The 18753-nt window shown below is 52.9% G+C and overlaps 9 protein-coding genes across 9 annotated transcripts; 6 read left to right on the forward strand and 3 right to left on the reverse strand.

Annotated features, from left to right (window-relative positions):
• Nucleotides 1–3547: 3547 nt before the first annotated feature.
• J4E93_000921 (uncharacterized protein) lies at nt 3548–4122 on the reverse strand (the record flags this gene model as incomplete). Its single annotated transcript, XM_049338877.1, has 2 exons — nt 3548–3907; nt 3964–4122. The coding sequence occupies 2 exons, from the start codon at nt 4120–4122 to the stop codon at nt 3548–3550; spliced, it is 519 nt and encodes a 172-aa protein (XP_049204762.1).
• A 1117-nt stretch (nt 4123–5239) lies between these two features.
• J4E93_000922 (uncharacterized protein) lies at nt 5240–6076 on the reverse strand (the record flags this gene model as incomplete). Its single annotated transcript, XM_049338878.1, has 1 exon — nt 5240–6076. The coding sequence occupies one exon, from the start codon at nt 6074–6076 to the stop codon at nt 5240–5242; it is 837 nt and encodes a 278-aa protein (XP_049204763.1).
• Nucleotides 6077–6431: 355 nt separating this feature from the next.
• On the forward strand, nt 6432–8116 carry J4E93_000923 (uncharacterized protein; the record flags this gene model as incomplete). The annotated part of the gene is made up of 4 exons (XM_049338879.1): nt 6432–6455; nt 6508–6624; nt 6673–6859; nt 6909–8116. The coding sequence occupies 4 exons, from the start codon at nt 6432–6434 to the stop codon at nt 8114–8116; spliced, it is 1536 nt and encodes a 511-aa protein (XP_049204764.1).
• Nucleotides 8117–8257: 141 nt separating this feature from the next.
• On the reverse strand, nt 8258–9790 carry J4E93_000924 (uncharacterized protein; the record flags this gene model as incomplete). The annotated part of the gene is made up of 2 exons (XM_049338880.1): nt 8258–9272; nt 9324–9790. 2 exons carry the CDS (start codon nt 9788–9790, stop codon nt 8258–8260), a joined length of 1482 nt encoding a protein of 493 aa, XP_049204765.1.
• Nucleotides 9791–10710: 920 nt separating this feature from the next.
• Nucleotides 10711–11936, forward strand: J4E93_000925 (uncharacterized protein; the record flags this gene model as incomplete). Its single annotated transcript, XM_049338881.1, has 2 exons — nt 10711–11078; nt 11126–11936. 2 exons carry the CDS (start codon nt 10711–10713, stop codon nt 11934–11936), a joined length of 1179 nt encoding a protein of 392 aa, XP_049204766.1.
• A 1064-nt stretch (nt 11937–13000) lies between these two features.
• Nucleotides 13001–13715, forward strand: J4E93_000926 (uncharacterized protein; the record flags this gene model as incomplete). Its single annotated transcript, XM_049338882.1, has 2 exons — nt 13001–13006; nt 13197–13715. 2 exons carry the CDS (start codon nt 13001–13003, stop codon nt 13713–13715), a joined length of 525 nt encoding a protein of 174 aa, XP_049204767.1.
• Nucleotides 13716–14059: 344 nt separating this feature from the next.
• Nucleotides 14060–14727, forward strand: J4E93_000927 (uncharacterized protein; the record flags this gene model as incomplete). The annotated part of the gene is made up of 2 exons (XM_049338883.1): nt 14060–14344; nt 14404–14727. The coding sequence occupies 2 exons, from the start codon at nt 14060–14062 to the stop codon at nt 14725–14727; spliced, it is 609 nt and encodes a 202-aa protein (XP_049204768.1).
• Nucleotides 14728–15204: 477 nt separating this feature from the next.
• J4E93_000928 (uncharacterized protein) lies at nt 15205–15947 on the forward strand (the record flags this gene model as incomplete). The annotated part of the gene is made up of 2 exons (XM_049338884.1): nt 15205–15564; nt 15639–15947. The coding sequence occupies 2 exons, from the start codon at nt 15205–15207 to the stop codon at nt 15945–15947; spliced, it is 669 nt and encodes a 222-aa protein (XP_049204769.1).
• A 777-nt stretch (nt 15948–16724) lies between these two features.
• J4E93_000929 (uncharacterized protein) lies at nt 16725–17457 on the forward strand (the record flags this gene model as incomplete). The annotated part of the gene is made up of 2 exons (XM_049338885.1): nt 16725–17117; nt 17167–17457. The coding sequence occupies 2 exons, from the start codon at nt 16725–16727 to the stop codon at nt 17455–17457; spliced, it is 684 nt and encodes a 227-aa protein (XP_049204770.1).
• Nucleotides 17458–18753: the final 1296 nt, after the last annotated feature.

Genomic DNA, 18753 nt, shown 5'->3' on the forward strand with positions numbered 1-18753 from the left:
GTGTTGAACCAGGGCTGTCGCAGATCCTACAGGAAACCGGCAACATATCCTGGGGTAGTGCATGCCTGAGTGGCCCCCATAGTGGTTGTGCATAACGGTGTCCAATAGGAGCAAACTCGACGCCGTGTTGGTTTCCAGTGCAATGGCACCTGCCAATACTACTCCGACCACGTGGTGTCGCACTGGCAAGGCGTCCAAGTAGTAAAGGCCAGTAATGTTGTGGAATGGAAACCGCCCTGATGTGTGTGGCAATCTGCAGGTATAGAGACAAGGACGTTGGAAACACCAGGTACTGGTTTATTGTCTCGGACCATAATTGAATATGGAAAATGGCCCGCAGATCATAAGCTTCGTGTTCCAACCACACTCAAGGATCAGGTACTCGGTTCCGCTGCAGTCAAACACTCAACCTTCCATGTGCTGCAGGTGGTTTCTGCGTTTGCCATGGCCATGAGCTGTAAAGATAGACCGAAGCGTGAATCCTGCGCTGGCCTCAAGCCTGGGCGAAGCGCGGCATCGCACGATCATCTCACGACCACAGTGAAGGTGGAATCCTGGGGCCATACTTGTCAGGCCAGCTTTTGATGTCAGCGATACGTGCGCAGCAAGCGGCAATGCCTTGCATATTCTCGTATACAAAGTGATGCATAGAACGCGCTCGAAGTGCAGTGGTTTTCGAGATGAGATGGCAAGAGAGGCTAGGAGGTTGCGATCGCGACGTAAGAGGCGGGAGGCGCCAAGCATGCAGCGGCGCCGCCAACCGTCGACCCCAGTTCTCGGCTGCCTTTACTCCGCCCTGGAAAATCCAACACCAGCCAACAGTTCGATCAAAACAAAATTGTGGCGTTTCTCTGTAGCGACTGCCTATACGGACGAGCGCATCGAGTGCTGTTTCGAGCAACACAGCCGGTGATGCTATTCGCACCCAGTTCCACGGCCTCTTTGCTGACAGGCGTGCGCAGCGTTGTGGCTTGGTTTTGAAATCTGGCGAAGCCAAGATGAGACCCAAGGAGGGCAATTTCATCAACATGCGGGGCTCGGTAAGGACTACTGCATCTTCAAGGTGCCTTAGGTATACCCATGGCCGCCGCGCGGATAAGCCTGAGCACAACTAGCGATTCCGTCCATACAGAATGGTAAGAAGCGGCCACTACCTTCTCATTTCTTCTACAGCTTCCGCCTTTGCAAGACGTACGACGTACATTTGCAGCACAAGCGTTCTGCTTTTGGCGGCAATCCGCGTCGATGAGATCTTAGCAGCTCTTGTGTAATTCGGGGCGTTCTCCAGATGATGCCGATTCCTAATTAACGCCGGGTCGTGTATGTTCGCTTTCCGGCATGACATCCGCTGCCGAGTCCACGCCATAAGAGTATACAAGGGGAATAAGAGTTGGGAACAGAACGCGACTGCTGGCTAAGTATACCGAGCATAGCGTTGGACGCATGCGAATATTGTCTCGACAGCCTAACGGGATCTAAGGTAGGTCTCGGAGCCTGGCTATTGACTGTCTAGCCTGTACTACATTTCAATACGTTGATGTGGTGTGATAACAAGCTCACCCCCATCAGCCATCCTCTGTGGGTCCTAGACATTGTTACAATGGTTCCACGATCCCGAGCTTAGCTTAAACCTTTGGGAACAGGGCTTGTCCGACATGGATGGTCTTTCTCGAAGATTCCTAGATGGGTTTGTGACCAAACAGATTACATCCGTCGAGCCGATATCCTTCGGTAATCTGAGGGCTGTGCTGCAGGTACCTGATAGCTAAGTCTTGTCATGTAATGACGCTGAGGACATGATTTGGGATTTGTCGTCACACAATGAAGTCGAACGTCTCGCAATATCCAGTCCAATTCGGCTTGAGCCCAGACCATCAGGCTGAAGGTACCCTTGGATTGTAAGCAAGTGGACTCATCCATCACCGTGCAGCAGAAGATGTTGGCATCACTTTCGAAAAGGACTTCAAAGACATTGGCTACATAATACGGCCTATCTCATTGGGCTTAGGCTCCGCCATGGAAACTTCTATTATCGCATTTCCTCCTTAACTGACTCTGAGGAGTCTGGAACGCTTGTCAGCACTCTTGAGCAGAACCCCGGCTTCCTGATTGAACCTGCCAACTTCCGCCGTCTTCGGCGACATCCACATCCGCTTCGCTTCGCTGCGAGACTCGGACCTCAATATTCAAACATCCCTTAAGTTTGCATATCCACCCATGGTCGTCTCCACGCTCATCTCTTAAAAAAGCAACTTGAGTACCTCTCAGGTCTCCAAGTTGAAGCTTCCGCCTTCTATTCGCTACACACCGCGAGTAAGCGAACCAGTAGCACGACGCGACACCACACCACCTCCCAATCGCAACGCGCATCACAGTATCGCACACTTATAGCCTCATCACAGACCAACGTCATCTTGGAAAACGATGTTTTCGAGTCGTACCGCACCCAGACTCTATCGCTGCTTTCCTAATCGGGCCTTGACTATTGGGCTGGCGGAGATGGAAGAGTGATAGTCCTGCATCAGATCGCGTGGGTGGACCTGCTGACGCGGGCAGCTGCCCTTGCTATAAACATGACAAGATGTCATATGTCTACATGTACTTGCCAGTACGTACTGCGCATCAACACCTCGACTCCGATAAACTTCGCTATCAGCTTTCTCGACGCCAAACCGCCATTAAACCAGCAAAGCGACGAAGCCAAAGCCGGCCTTTCGTCAGCTTGTTGAGGCTTACCGTGGCGAACCGCACAAGACCGTCAGCACGCGTGCAACGGGCCGCAGCTTGTGCTAGTCCCACCAATTATCACGACGTCGGTATCACTGGCCATTCGCATCGGCAAACAGCATATATCCCGCTCCCAAGCTTCCAGCCTGTTGGTGGAGTTCGAAAGAGGCAAACTACAAGCACGCATCGCGCACTGCCTCATCAGGAAGTAAGCGTGGGGCTTCCAGCTGGTATCGCCATCGCCGAGAATCGTCGACATACCTGGGGACAGGCGGTGAAGTACACCGTGCTCTCACCTGTGAGAATCGAGTAGAAAGCGCGAACGGCTGACCCCCGGAACACACGAAATACATCACCCATGCAACGGCCGATGATAGATATATCATCCAGTACACTGCGGAATTTTTCATCTTCGAATATTCCGATATCTTAACAAACACCCTCGCCTACTTTATTCTGACGTGGGGCCACCATCACCGCATAGCCGATAAGATTACGCTCAAACACATACTATTCCAACAGCATCACCATCAGAAAAGTCAGAGCTACCATGCCACACCACATCACCAATAGCGTCTTCGCACGCACAAGTCTAACAACCTGCGACGTCTTCATCATGGCTCTCGCACACTTGGTTCCAGGAACAGCGCCATCGCCCGAGGAGCTAATCGCAGCAGCGAGTCCATGGTTCCTGGACGCGGAAACAGTCTGGTGGCGCAAGTTCCTCAACGGCACGGGATGAAAGTCAGGTTTCTTGAGGCTATGCCACCGAATATCTCATTATCTGGATTGTCTCTAATTCTAGAGCATGTCTTTGGGTCTAGTACGGTGCCTTCAACACAGCATGCACATACGTCTTCGTGCAATCACTCGCATTGCCCCTCCAGCTCAATACCTCGTTACTCAGCGCACCCTCGCATATCGTCCAGCCTTCCCTCTGGCCATCCACCGTCAAAAGATATCCCTCGTCCAACGCGATATTGCCCGCTGGCTGCACCGAGGCGAGGAACTGCAACTCCGACCCGGCTGTCACAACCGTACTGTTGAAACGAGAATACGTGTTGCCGAAGGGCGCCAACGCGATGGTGGAAAGTGTGCCGTCTGCCAGGGTGAAGTTGGGCAGGGAGCCGTAACCGGGGCCTGTGAGGCGGAGAAGAAGAGCGGGTTGGTGGAAGGGGTCCTGTGCGATGTTAGATTTCCGACGGGTTGTTTGGAAGGGCTGATGTAAAGACTTACGAATAACGAGGTGGCGGATACGGCTTTGAGTTCGGAGGTATTCGCACTAGCATCTATTTGCGAGGTGGTGACGAGCAGGAAGTTGGTCAAATCTGTCGGCAGCGCAGCGCAGATGGATGCGCTCGCAATGGCGAAGGAGAGAAGAGATGAGAAGCGCATGCTTACTTGTAATAGCAGTAACAAAAGATCAGAAAGACACACAAATGACTTGAGAACAGCGGAAATGTCAACGAAAATGTTTCGAAACAAACCCAACAACGTCCCGCCCCTCCAACCTATATACCTCCAACCTCTCACCCACAACATCGGGACCGAAACCCTGCACTTACAAAAAACGACGATCCCACGTCCCACAAAGTCCGCATGCACACATACCATCATAGGGCCACCGCGCGATCTATCAAGCACGTTTACGCGTAAAAAGGGTAACCTACCTGAAGCTTTTCAGCCACCCAATCGCCGCCGTAGCTCGCCACGACCCTGCCGATCAGTCTATGCGCATCCCTGCATGTACAGCTGGGAATATGCGTTTGTTAAGCTTGAGCGCTCGATGTCAGGGACCAACCAACGGGACGGGGATGGGTGGGGGATGCGAAACACAGGCCTAGCTAGGACTTTGCAAGTTAGGTTGGCTGGTTTGCTGACGTATGAAGAAGTGTTATTCGAACCACGAGTTCAGGATTCGATGGTGGGCTGAGCAAACAATATTGCAATGCCAGACTTGGAATGGGAATGGGGAGGTTGCCTGAGATTGAGGCATGGAAATGCTGTGGCTGGTGGGGGATCTCCACTGCGTCATCGCATTGTCGCGTGACTAGCGTGGCCGTAAGAAGCCTAGTTTTGCCGGTTGGGTCCGCCCAGCACTTGTGGCGACGCGACGAGGCTGTCACTGTGACGGTCGGGTTGTCAGGTCCGCTGGAGTGGATGGGGAGGAAGCTAGGTACGGAATACCGTGACAACACTCTTATGATAGTCTCAGGATAATACAAGGGTATGGCGAGGATAGTCGGTGGCGCGTGACGCGTGACGCAACACCAGAGTCAAACATTACCGACCAGAACAGAGCGGATTGGAGAAAGAACATTAGCATGTTTATGTCCTTGTTTGCTACTATCAAAGGTATCATACAGAGTGCTCGACTGAAACTTGGGTATGCCGAGCGCCCGCCAACGCCAAAGTAAATGCCGATTTGAACGAATCGTGACCTGTGTCTTCCGCTGATGCACATTACCCTACTATCCTTATACTATGCCCTATCCTGTGATGACCAGTCCATCTAAGCAGGAGTTGCGATTGCACCGTCGCCTAGTACCCTCGCGACTAGGATGTATAGCATCATCGCTCCGAGGACCATCCTCCATTTGTTGCGGCTCAGCCAGCCTTGACCTGCATCGCGTGCTATTTGCGCTGCATCCTGGACAACCGTTGCGCTTGTGCCGGGGCGTCGTCGCAGGCCGGAGACGTCGGGCGAGCAGGCTGGCTGCTGCGAAGGGGTTGGTGCTGCCGGCCGTGGTAGGCCCGTGAGGGGGTCGATGCGGTTCTCCTTCATCCACTTGAGATTCTCCTCGTCCACGTCTGGCCACTCGTGTCTAAACTTTGCGCCACCATCTCCTGCCCGGATATTGCCGTTCTGGCGACCACCGGCGTTGTCTGACCCAGATGCTTTGCTGCCGCCGCCTGTGCTGTTCCACCACCGTGTGCGCTTGGCGAAGAGTTTCCGCTCTGCTTCTGATGCCCGGACGCTACCCGTAGTAATCTCGTCGCTGGTCATGAAACTCAGCAGGCCCGTCAGAATTGTGCTGACTTCCCATGCGGGGTTGAAGCTCTTAGGGTGGAAGTCGGAGATGCTGAGGCACAGCCGGCTGCTGGGCTGGAATCGACCGGACGGTGTGTGCATGCGGATTGCGGGCGGCGCAAAGGGATAGTCGGGCGGGAAGTTCAGCGTGCCCCAGTACTGGCCGCCGTGGTAAGGTGTGTCTGGTGGGCCGGTGATGATGTAGTGCCATTCTAGGATGTTCCTATCCGAAGGGTGTGCAGTAATGAATGGCGGTGGTGATTTGGAGATGGAAGCGTATTCTCTTGTGAGGCGCTTGGTGGCTGCTGGCGTCGCCATGGTATGTGAATGTGGGGAAAGAGTGAGTGAGTGGGTGGTTGGGGTAGTCGACGTGTTCCTGGGCGGAGATAGTTGACGTCGACTATCGGATGCGCTGTATAGGTGGCCACCAGATAACAGTGCAGAAGGTGTGGCACGTTTTTCAGTGATTACCCCGCGATAGACAAAGGATAAGAATCACAAAGGCAGGCGCGATAGGTGAATTAGGTTGTTGGTGAAAGAGTTGGGGTCGCACGTCCAGACGACCTTGGAACAGTTGGAGAGTAAGCGCACGTGCATCCGCCGCCCGCGGCGATCCAAAGTTCAAGGTTTCTGAACAACGCCAAGCATCACGCACGCAGACACAGACAGCCCAATGGCTTCGCCGCATGAAGACGATGTGAGTAGGCGTGCATCGTGGGAGTAATGGCACATCGCTAATTGGGCCCCAGGTCTTCGAAAGGCTCAAGAACAAGACGGACCTGAACGAGCAGAAGCGCCAGCAGGATGAGCTCAATGCGCGGCTCTACGCCCAGCAGCAGAGGTCGAAGGAGAGGCTGGGAGAGCTGGTATGCATTCTGGACATTCAATTGGGGCTGTTGCTGAGGCTGTGCTAGATTGAAGACAACTCGTCGCTACCCGTGACGATATCGTCGGTCCGCATCCTTCACGCCAACCGCACACGAAGAAGCTTCCTCGAGCGAGTAGTCGACCCCCTGCTGAGCGCAAACCGGGACCAGCCATACACTCTCGAAGATGCGATAAAGGAAGTCGGCGAAGCTACCGATAAGCTCAACCGTTTCGGTACGTTAGTACGCGACGGAGGGGCTCGCATTTGTCTAACGTGGGCTAGGTATCTTCAAGTCGCCAATATCAGTCTACCTCGACCGTCCGAACCAGACCGTCGCCTCTTCCTCTCCCACGGATGTTGACGTGTACATCTCGGCCCAAGAGCGCGGCAACTACACCATCAAGACCGGAACCGAAGCTGGAGCCTCTGAAGCCGATGCCTACGTCCACGCCGAACTTCGAAATCTGCTTGGTGGAGCCGAGACGCTGAACGCACACGGATCGTTGGGCACGCGAACACGGTCGGCCTACTCCCTCGCCTTCGACAGTCCCATCCTCAGTAACCCCGATCTCAAGTTCCAGGTCAACGGATTCGCGAGTTCGACACTGAAGAGCTGGGCAAGCCATGAGGAAGTCCTCAAGGGCGGAAACTCAAAGCTGCTATGGAGGATGAAGAACGGCGCGACACACGAGTTTGGCTACTCCGGCATCTGGCGACAGGTGACTAGTCTGGCTGAGAACGCATCGCCCTCTGTTCGCGCAGATGCTGGTGACTCATTCAAGTCGAGCATCTCGCATACCTGGGTCAACGACAAGCGCGACTACCCTCTCCTGCCTAGCAGCGGCTACTTCTTGAAGACCGTATCCGAACTCGCAGGTTGGGGACCGCTGAAGGGCGACACCGCATACTGGAAGTCAGAGGCAGAGTCGCAAGTCGCTCTACCCTTCGGCAACACAGGCATCACGCTTACTGCTGGTCTACGTGGTGGACTTCTCTACCCTATGGCTCTGGGCGGAGAGAGCCAACCCCAGGCCTCGCGCATCAACGACCGCTTCCAGCTCGGCGGCCCCAACAATGTCCGCGGTTTCCGCATCGCCGGTCTTGGCCCGCGTGACGGCGCTGACGCACTAGGTGGTGACATTTACGCTGCCGGTGGCGCATCGCTCCTCCTCCCTATTCCGCGCGTCGGCAAGGAAACTCCTCTCCGTCTCCAAGCTTTCATAAACGGTGGCCGCCTCCTCGCACTCAAGAACCCCAACTCCAAGAAAGAAGACGGATTATTCGGCAGCTCAAGCGACGTAACCGGCGCGATTCAAAAGTCCTTTTCCAGCCTCACTGCTGAACTCCCCAGTGCAGCAGCTGGTCTAGGTCTCGTCTACGCACACCCTGTTGCGAGGTTCGAGATCAACTTCTCTCTTCCACTCGTCATGAGGGCCAAGGAGGAAGGCAGGAAAGGACTGAGCTTCGGCGTCGGCATCGAGTTCTTGTAGACACAGATCCAGATGTGTAAATGTGTATTTGTAGGCCGTATAGACTTTCTTCTCGAGCAAGCAGATCACTTCTTTCTCAACCATTCTCATGTTCATATGTCTCGCATTCAGTTCAAAAGTCTACCCCTACAACTAAAAGATCTAACTCCCTACCAACTGCGGCCCCTCGAACACCTTCTGCGGATCATACACCCCCTTAATCCCCACCAACCTCTCATAATGCTCCCCCCAATACCTCGAATGCGCATCCGCCTTAGTAAGATTCGTATCCGCATAATTGATATACATGCCAAACTGCTCGCCCTCACTCGCCTTTTCAATCGCATCGACCCAGCCATTCAAGAACTCCATCATCTTAGGCGTGTACGTCGCGCTGTCGGGGAAAATGCGGTCATTGAACTGCATCTTGAAGACGGCGTTGCGGTGCGAGTACGACGTCTCGTCCGCGGGTACTTTGGAGATGGCAGAGCCGGAGCCGCCGTGCATGTCGATGAGGAGGTACCAGGATCGGCCACGGATGTTGCGCGCGGTGGTGAAGTAGTAGTCTGCGAGGGCGGTCATGGCAGCGGGGGAGAGGTATTCCGGCATCAGTGACTTGGCGTAGAAGTTCTCGTGGTAGTCGTATATTTCGGGTTGGGGCAACGGGCCATTGGAAAAGGACGTCAAAGTATCGATCCATTTCTTCGTTGAGACGGTGCCGGCGCCGCGTCCCTCAAGAGGGATGTTGAGTTTGGTAAGCAGCGGGTTCATGATGGTGTCGAAGGCGCTGCGGTTGCCGTAGTATACACCGGTTAGTTGGTTGGGGAGGAACATGCGCATGTTTAGCTCTGGGGGTTGGTCGTGGATGGTGAAGTTTTGGAGGACGGTCAGGATGTTGGCGAGTTGCGATGTGTTGGATGGGGAGAGGTTGTAGGAGAATACGAGGTTGCTCTCCGGTGCGTTGAAAGTCTTGAATTTGAAGTCGGTGACGATGCCGAAGGCGGCGCCGGCGCCTCGTAGGGCCCAGAAGAGGTCTGGGTACGAGGTTGGTGAGGCGGTTACCACGCTGCTGTTGTGGAGGACCACGGTCGCGGAGACAAGTTGGTCGAGAGTCAGGCCGTGCAGGCGAGAGGACATGCCATAGCCTCCGTGAAGAGTGAGACCACTTACACCGACGCTGATGAGTGTTAGTACATATATGATGTTGTTGATGAGGATGGATACCTACCCAGGACATGTTCCGTGACTGATGGCTTGCTTGCCTTGGTCGTAAAGAGCCAAAGCAATGTTGCCCAGTCTACCGCCAGCTCCCACGACAGCTGTGTGTGCTTCTTGGTCAACGGTGACACTGTTAAAGCGGCGCATGTCGACGATCAAATGTCCATCTTCGCCTCCAAGACCATGTGATCCGTAGCTGTGGCCTCCGCACTTGGGAGTGACTTGAACACCGCTCTCAACTCCGCAAGACACAGCATCTTGGACATGTTTGACGGTCTGTGGAACGACGTAGGAAGCCGGTTTGAATGGTAAACGAAGATTGAAGGGCTTGACTGCCTGAGTATAGTTCTTGGTGCCTGCAGCATATACAGGAACTTGGCGAGACTCAAGACATTCGCTCAATGTGGAATTCGCAGCGGTAGTGCAAGAAATGAGAGCGAAGGCTGCAAAGAGCCATGTGTAGTGTTCTTTCATCATTCTGGAAGTCGGAAAGTGGCTTGGCTGCCCAGGAAAAGTTCATCCGCTAACGTCCTCGCGATACTTATGGATTGCTTGAATCCTAGAGGTGGATTCTGATCATGAGATACATATTGACCCAATACACTACGGCTGAAGACCCAGAAAACATGTCTGACCAGGAGACATGACTGCGATGAAGGGGTGAGAATGCCCAGAGTGAAAACCTTGCTCTTTCCTTGGATTCTTCGTCGGAACCGTGGAGATTCCAAGAGGATTCGGTACTGGTAATAACAGATCTTGCCTCTATCGCACGACAACTTCCAAGCTACGGCTATACCAAGAAGCGGTGGCTTCAGCTTGATTTACCTCTTGGCAAAGATTGGTCGCAGGAAGATTAAGAGATGCCACCTCGTCTATACCCACACACGTGGCCAGGTGCGCTGCAGCCGCATCCACGTACCGACGTAGGGCAGCGGCGTGGCGGCTGCATTCCCGGTATAAGGCCTGGCCAAGAGATCTTAACATGCGCGTGCCCGAGATGAAAGACCGAAATGCAAGGCTACTGCAATTTCGCCATGTTGATCAACCTGGGGTCGGCAACCGGCTGAAACGTTGTACCCCTGCTCGAAACATGGCTGTAGATTGCTATATATTGTCCGACGTGCGGCCTTTAACCGGCTTGGACATTCGCATACTCACCGAGGCTGAAGTGGCACCCTCGCTTTCAGCAAAACGCATGATGGAGTCGGTTGTTTAGTCCAAGAGGGTGTAGTCAGGTGTTTCATCGTCGTAGCTCCGAAATGTCGAGTGCGGGCGCGTGACGCGAGGCGGTCTGGTGGAAATGTCAAAGAACACACGTCGAACATACAAAACGATGCTACTTCCCTGTGCTTCAAAGCCAGTGACAGATACATCCTGACTCGCAAACCATAATCATCATGGTCCATTCGCATTCACTCCTTCTACCGCTGTTCGGCACGGCCGCAAGTGCTGCAAACTTGTGGGCGACGCACTACTCCGGCACCATCAACTACCTGTCGTTCAACAGCAATGCCTTGACTCTCAGTAGTTCAGCCTCTACTGGCAACAAGCTGCCTAGTTGGATTACGTATGACAGTGCTGGAAAGGCGCTCTACATTCCGGATGAGGTCTTCCAGGGCCAAGGAGGCGGAAACTTGGTGTCCTTCTCCACGGGTGCGAACGGCAACGTGACATCCATCGGAAAGGGCTCTACACCTCAGGGTGTGGTTGCGACAACGCTCTATGGTGGTCCGGATGGAAGAAGCTTCATCGCCAATGCCCACTAGTAAGTCAGCAGCCTGAGAACACACGAATGTTGCTAATCGACCGAAGCCAAACTTCGCAGTTGACAACCTTCAAGCTGCCATTGAATGGCGGACAGCCGCTTCAGACAATCAAGTACACTGGCAAAAGCGTCAACCCTTACCGACAAGAAGCTCCTCACCCGCATCATGCTTTTGTGGACCCGTCTGGCGACTTCTTGATCGTACCTGATCTCGGAACCGATAAGATCAGAATCAACAAGATTGACCAGACAACTGGCAATCTCACAGAATGCGGTGCTGCTTTGCCGCCACCTGGAACAGGACCAAGGCACGGCGCCTTCTGGGCGCCGGCAGGAGCGAACTCGCGCGTTCGCAGAGCTGCAGACGGCACCGTCCTCTTCATCGCCAACGAGCTCTCAAACAGCGTGTCGGCATGGGCGGTGTCATACCCTGCATCGGGAGGCTGCATGTCTCTGACCCTGAAGCAGACGCTCACACCGTACCAAGGCAACGCCACCGCCGTCTCTGGTACCAAGGTCGGTGAGATCAAGGTCAAGGGAAACTTCGTTTACACCAGCAACCGAAACGACAAGAAATTCAAGCCTAACGACTCAATCACCCAGTTCAGCATCTCTCCTAACGGAAGCCTGACATGGACTGCCCTCACATCGTCCTACGGCACATACCCGCGTACTTTCGACATCAACAAGGCCGGTGACTTCGTCGCCATTGGCGACCAAACTACTTCGAACGTAGCTATCGTACCAAGAGATCCGGCGACTGGCAAGTTGGGAGAGCGCGTTGCGGACCTTAGGATCGGGGCTGCCGGCATTCCGGAGAACGAGGACGGTCTCAGCGCGGTTGTCTGGGCCGAGTAGGCGTCCGCTTGTTGATCATTGGGACTTTTTGTATATACAATAACTTTCGTATAAATTATAGGGTTGCGCAGGCTGATTGTGATTCCATAATGACGCGTTCGTCTGCGATGGAGGTGTGAAGAGGGAAGAGCGCTGGAAGCTTGAGTGTTGCCAAGACGCTAACCCGGGTGCCATTTCCTTGCGCGTCAAGACTCATACCCACGCTTCCTTGTGCATCCAGAACACGTCTCACTAGCTGCCAAATACGACTCTGTTATCAGTTTCTTCACGAAGACAATCAAAAATTTCCAGTACTTACTCGCAATACCAGCCTTTAACAACATCTCATCGAAGGTCCAGTCACACCTGCCGTCCATCAACATGAAGACTGATAACTACCTCAACCTCTGCCTCGAGCAGGCCGCTAAGTCGCCTTTGCGCTACCGACATGGAGCCATCATAGTTCGTGGCGGTAAAGTCATCGGTCAGGGTTACAATGATCATCGCTCTGGCTTTGACGGTGGTGCCCTGAAGACTGGGCGCCTTCCACTGCGTTCCTCGATTAAGCGAGAGTTAGGTAAACCTGAGAGTCATATGAATAAGACGTTTACGCCGTTTGAAAGCATGGGCGGTGGAGGAAAGCTCGCCAACACTCCGTTATCTATGCATAGCGAGATGATGGCGATTCACTCTGCTCTCTCGGCTTCCAGCACGCTGGCTTCTAGCGCGGTGTCCTCCGAAAAACCGTGCTTTAAACTATCGGGTGATTCTAAACGAAAGTCACGACTACCAAGGGAAGCAATCAACTCGTACGTCAAGGCCATCTGCGAGGTCGCACTGGCCCAGTCCACCGCCGCCTCTGGCAGTGCCCAGTCCGGTGTTCAAGAGTGGCGATTTGAATCCTCTGCATCTGGACCGCGCGAGACTGAATCTTGTGTTTCACGACCAGGAGAAGAACGAGAACGTGGTCTTATCGGAAGCGAACAGTACGGAGAAACACCGCCTGAAGAACGGGAAGAATCATCATCATCACAAGCTTGGCAACAAGTCCAACAATGGACAACACAAACACAGTGGTCGACAACATGCGCGTAAGCAGACCATCGTAGCTCCATGCTATAATCAGTCTTCAGCGTCGAGCGCTTCTGAAGTTTCTTCGTCGCCGGAAGTGTCATCCAATAATCGTGATAAAGCAGGAAAGGTGCGTCGTCCAAGCACTGTTATTACATATGCTGACGGTCACAGAATGGAAGACAGAATCTCCCAACTGCCAGGAGTCAGCCAATGCTCATGCCGAAGGGACAGACTGGACAGAGTTCTCGCAATGTCAAAGACAGGACCAAGAGCCCACGTTTGAACGGAGCCGATCTGTACGTCGTAAGACTGGGCTGGCAATGTGCGCCGAAGGTGTACTGCGAAGAGCCAGGCGAAGACGCCGCGACGATACCTCCATCGCGCCCTGCCACAGGTTCATTGCACGACGAGCTCACCAGTCCAGAGCCGGCGAGGCCAGCACGTACCAAGCACCCGCCGCCACCAACAAAAGACGAGAAGCGACCGACCGTCCTGGCTCCCCGACCCTGCTACCGATGCATATCCTACATGGCGTCTGTGGGCATCAAACGCGTTTTCTGGACCGATGACAAAGGAGGCTGGGAGAGCGCAAAGATGCGTGATCTGGTCGATGCGCTTGACAACATGGGGTCACAGTCGCCTGCTGATGCGTCGGTGGCACTTAACAGCGTCTTCGTCACAAAGCACGAAGTGCTGATGCTGCGCAGGATCATGGGAGACAGCTGAACCCGGATGTATCGTATACTATGACGACAGAATGCAGCATTAAGAGCCTCATGTGTAACCTTCAGTGCGTTTGTTCAGGCAGTAAACATACCAATATTACCTCTAGCACTATGATCACGGTGAGAGAAGGACAAATAGACTTGCAGGTACTTTCCTAATAAGGCTATGCGGTGAGAGATTTCGCCACTGGGACCGTTTGCACGGGAGACGCCAGGGTGACTACATGCTGGTATCGTGCAGAGCCTCTCTCTATATAAAGCACACGTCTCCCTCACCAAGATTCTCACAACACAACACAACACAACACAACACAACACGACTCAGTACAGATCAATTTCAGCACGATGGTCCACCACATCCAGTTTGTCGATAGCTTTGCCGACCTTCCTTCCACTGCTCCAGCCAATCACCCCCACATCATCGATCTTACTACCTTCAAGGAGAACGACGGCGAGGTCATCACCGACATCAAGATCCAAGACGCCATCGTTACAACTCTTCATCAAGTCTCCAAGAAAACTCTCACCAAGTTCTTCCATCCTACCAAGGCCTTCCACATGGACTTTGAATCTAAGACCGATCGCTACTACAATCGTATCATTATCAAGAAGAAAGGCAACGAAGTTCTGGTAAGTGACAGTTGGGGAAAGCGTATAGCAATCCATGACACTAACGAAACTACTCATAGGTAGGCCAGTACGCCAAAGTTCAGGGTTGGCTGGAGTTCGATAATCTCCTCCGTTGCTCTATTGATGCGACCGGAGCCTGGAAGATCACCTACGCAGCCTACCGCGACTACTTCTCCGTCGAAATGATCGGCTTCTTCACCTGGGAGAATGTCTGGGCAGGAAACACGGTCAATGTCGGTGGTCACTTGGCGGCTCTCCGTTTCGAGACTACTGAAGGCCAGCCGGAGCGGGCAATGCTGGCCACGCAAGTTGCTGATCACCTGTTGGCGGGTCAGTACTGGGACTCTAAGCGCTGGACCAGGGAGTTTCACTGGGAGGAGTAAGTCATACTGTGATCAGTCAAGCGAGGAAGCGGGAAGGATACTATGCTGGACTTCTAGATAGTGCGAGCTTCTCCTGGCTTTTACATGTCTCCAGATTCTCATATGTCACTGGAATACTTTGAAATTCATCTTCATGATGTGTCTTCTTCTTCAACTCTCATCTACTGACCCAGTCCAAACTACTGAAGGAGATTTAATGAACGAGCACGATTACTTCGCCTCTAGTCCTGAGAATACATCTGCCCATTTCGCACCGCTTACTAATTTCCCAGTCAACGCGCCAAACATCAGATTTCTCTCTATGATTGGGCAGAAGTGGAGTATCCTCGTTCACCTTGACTTGCGCGCACTGTCACCGCCGTTTGCTTCTCCTCTCGTGGTCCAAGCTTTTGGTATGAAATCAAAACAACTTTGGACCAAGTCTTGCTTCCCACACAACACACATCAACCTCACAAGAATCCATTGCCAACAACGAGATGGCAACCGTTCCGAACCCTGATGGCGGCACTCCCAAGCCTCCCAGCACAACCATCTACACCAAACCCGATTTCCTCACCGCGCCGTTTCTCAAGGTCTACGAGCGACTGCCCGCGCACTTACCTTCAAGTCATGCGCATATCATCAAGGTCGGCCCCCTCAGGGAGGCCCTGTTCGACGGCGAAGAACAGTACGATCTCAAAATTCAAGATGCAGTGGCCACTATGTTGTTCAAGATCTCGAAGGACACCCTAGAAACATTCCTCAGCGGCGGCACCGACTCTTTCAAGCTCGTTCAATCGTTTGAAGGACGATCCAAGATGCAGCTCATTGTTTGGAAGCAGAGAACTCAAGTTTTGGTACGTGACCCAAACGAAACAGGGTGTACCTCATTATGACACATACCTATACTTACATCGTCCTCACGCTTCAGGTTGGCCAGTTCATCGAGTATGAGAAAGAGGATTGTCTAGAATGGGACAACCTCGTTTGTTGCACTATCAACTACGACGGATCTTGGAGTCTCGACTCTGCCAGCTTCGGCAGGTATACTAGGCGAGAGCATGAGCACGCATGGTCTGAGACGTTCATCAGGGCCGGCATCAACCGAGAGTTGATCGCCGGTGACAAGAAACAGATGGCAGAGTATGCAGGTATTCTGAGCGAGTATATCATCGTCAACGAGTGCTGGAGCGCTGATGCAGGCTCTAAATGGGACATCGAGACCGCCGAGGCTGACTGAAGCATCCTCATATCTGTGTGGGCAGCAGTCTCTGCACACACACTCCTTCAACATCTTGAAATGGAGGAAACGTGGAGTTACTGATTATCCAAGAGAAACTTCTCACCTACTGCTAGAGTAGTCAATATACATCATGACCTTACTGTCGCAAAACTGTCAATAACTTTTCCGTGACGCTAAAGGACAACAACCTGTTCTTAGTCTGAACAATGACTTTGTTCCTCGCAACAAAAGTCTCTGAGACTACGTTCCGTTTACGATGTTCTTTCATCTTACATACCCTTTGTCGACGTCTGCCCAAACTGTGGTAGCAGGCTCACTCACTTCCTCAATACTCCAAGATCCTAGTAGTACAGCTTGCAGGACATCGAAAATCGAGGAATAATGCTTTCAAATCGCCCTCAAGCGGCTAAGAACATGTTAGATAGTAGATATGAGTTATTGTTCTCACCGTCGCGCCTTCCTCCGGCTCTCACCGACCATGCCCGCTAGCGCTACTTGTGTGACCCGCATGGCAAACGCCTACACGCTTCACATAGGGCAGCTCTTCACCCATCATCTTTCATCGCTCCTCGTCAGACTTCATGCTCATCACTCCTCTCTCTTGGATCTCATCGCTCACCAGAAGCTAGCGTGCCCAACTGTTGTACTCATATATCTTGTACCATGCCGGTAACTACGAGATTCAGACGCTTGCAGCTACAACATTCTAACATTGACACCAATCTCGAGAGATACACACGACACCACGCGCAACCTATCGGCCGTACCGCTGCAATGACTAGCCATATCGACAGCACTCCTATGGAAATCGACACCGACAGCAGCGGTCTTCCGTCCCCTGCTGGTACTGACATTCAACCCGATTCGCCGGGCAAGAGCGACTCTGGAAGAAGCGACAGCAGCACTCTTTCCTACACGAATGACTTCGAAACCCTACCTTCAAGTGGCCCACCCAGTCATGCTCACATTATCGATCTTGCCGAGTATGCTGCGACAATGAAAGAAGACGGCGCACTGAAGCTCCAAGATGCCGTTGTCACCGCTCTGTACAACATTTCGCCGGCGACGCTCAAGTCATTCGTTAACCCCACGGTCAACACCTTCAAGACTGTATTCGGTAAGAAGGACGTTCAGCTCGTCGTGTGGCGCAAGGGTCTTGAAGTCTTCGTAGGTCATCACATACCCTCCAAGCAGACGATCGCTAACACCCCTCTAGATCGGCACATTCGAGCATCATACTTCTATGAAAGCCTACCGTTTCGAGCACGTCGCCGGCTTTCTCATTGGCTACGACGGGTCCTGGCACCTGAAAGTTACGGCAAGCAACGCCTACTCCGCTCCAAAGTGGCCAGATGTCTGGGCTGGAAAGTTCGAGTGCCACGGTGGTGTTGCTAAGATGACCATCGAGACCGAAGAGATGGAGATGGCAAAGCGCGCCTCGGCATTGGCCAGTGCGATGATCGGTGGCAGGTACTGGGAGTTAAAGACCGATGTAAAACTGACTTAATGCGAGGCTGGCATCGTTGAGCGGGATCAGTCGGAGTTGCTTGGAAGGATATAATCTGGGATCTATTTGGCGCGCAGAGTATGCGATGTTTCTGTCGCCTGGAGGCCTCGTGAGAAGGTAGCGAATGGCTACGGTATTGCCACGACGGAGATACTGTGAAACATATGAGCTTCAATCCTAGATAGTCAGCTCGAGCGATCTTAATTGAAGGACGGAGTTTAATGAAGAATGATACACATACCAATGATCCCTTCTCTGCTTTTGATAATGTGCTGGAGCCCTTCTTCACATCTTCTGTGCCAAACCTTCATCCACATTTTTTGCAAGTCCTCTAATCGCACCTTTACCGCTCCAACCACCTCTCCACACATCCAGCAGTCAGTCAACCCCCAGACACCACTCTCATATACCAGATCCATACCATACCATCCCTCCAACCCCCCACATCTCCATCAAACCTCCCATCCCAAGAGCCCATAGTCCAACGGTAAGACACCCACATCTCAAACCGCGCAAGGCTGCCATCGCATCGTCTCAGCGTGCGAACGAACAAGGCTGAGAAACCGTCTGAGCTTTCGCCAAGTTGTGTTTCGAATCCGTGGGCAGCCTTGCCGAAATTGTGGGGGATCCGCGTTCAAGTCGCGGTGGGCTCATTCATTCCTTTTCTTTCTTTTTTTGCTGGGGTATAGTCGGGTGGTGGTGTCTTTTTTATGCTTGGGTGGTCCAAATAGGTTGGTGATAGATAGAGGCGGTGGAGTGAGATGCTCCCTGCGAACATCGACCGCTCCAAGAGCCTACGCATACAATTAGCAGTCATCTTCTAAAATCCCTTTCCCTTATGTATCAGACCCATGACTCTGTACTATCCATGTCCTCCAACTCACCCCTCTCCCATCAAAGCACCAAGAGCCTATGGTCCAATGGAAAGACACCCGCATCTCAACGAGCTGGCTCGCCAGCGCATCGTCTCAGCGTGCGCGAAAATAAAGTTGAGAACCGAGTTCAGGATCCCGTCAAGTGAAAGTGACCGGCTTGTCTGGTACAAATAAGATAGGCACAAAGCCAGCTCAGCATTGCGGGAGATCCGCGTTCAAATCGCGGTGGGCTCGATTACCTTTTGCTACACCTTTGTATTATTTGCTGTGGTTTACCTTTTTTGCTGTCAAGGAGGGATAGATAGGAGCGGTGGCGTGGCGGGCGAGTGAGTTCGTCGACGGGGGTGTCCTACTTAGCGTTCAATCTAACAAGAACCATCAAAGAGTGGGCAGCAATGAGATTCATTGTATCCAACGACAG

Source organism: Alternaria ventricosa (assembly GCF_023758065.1).
Source record: "Alternaria ventricosa strain BMP 2768 chromosome Unknown scaffold_1, whole genome shotgun sequence".
Taxonomy (NCBI): domain Eukaryota; kingdom Fungi; phylum Ascomycota; class Dothideomycetes; order Pleosporales; family Pleosporaceae; genus Alternaria; species Alternaria ventricosa.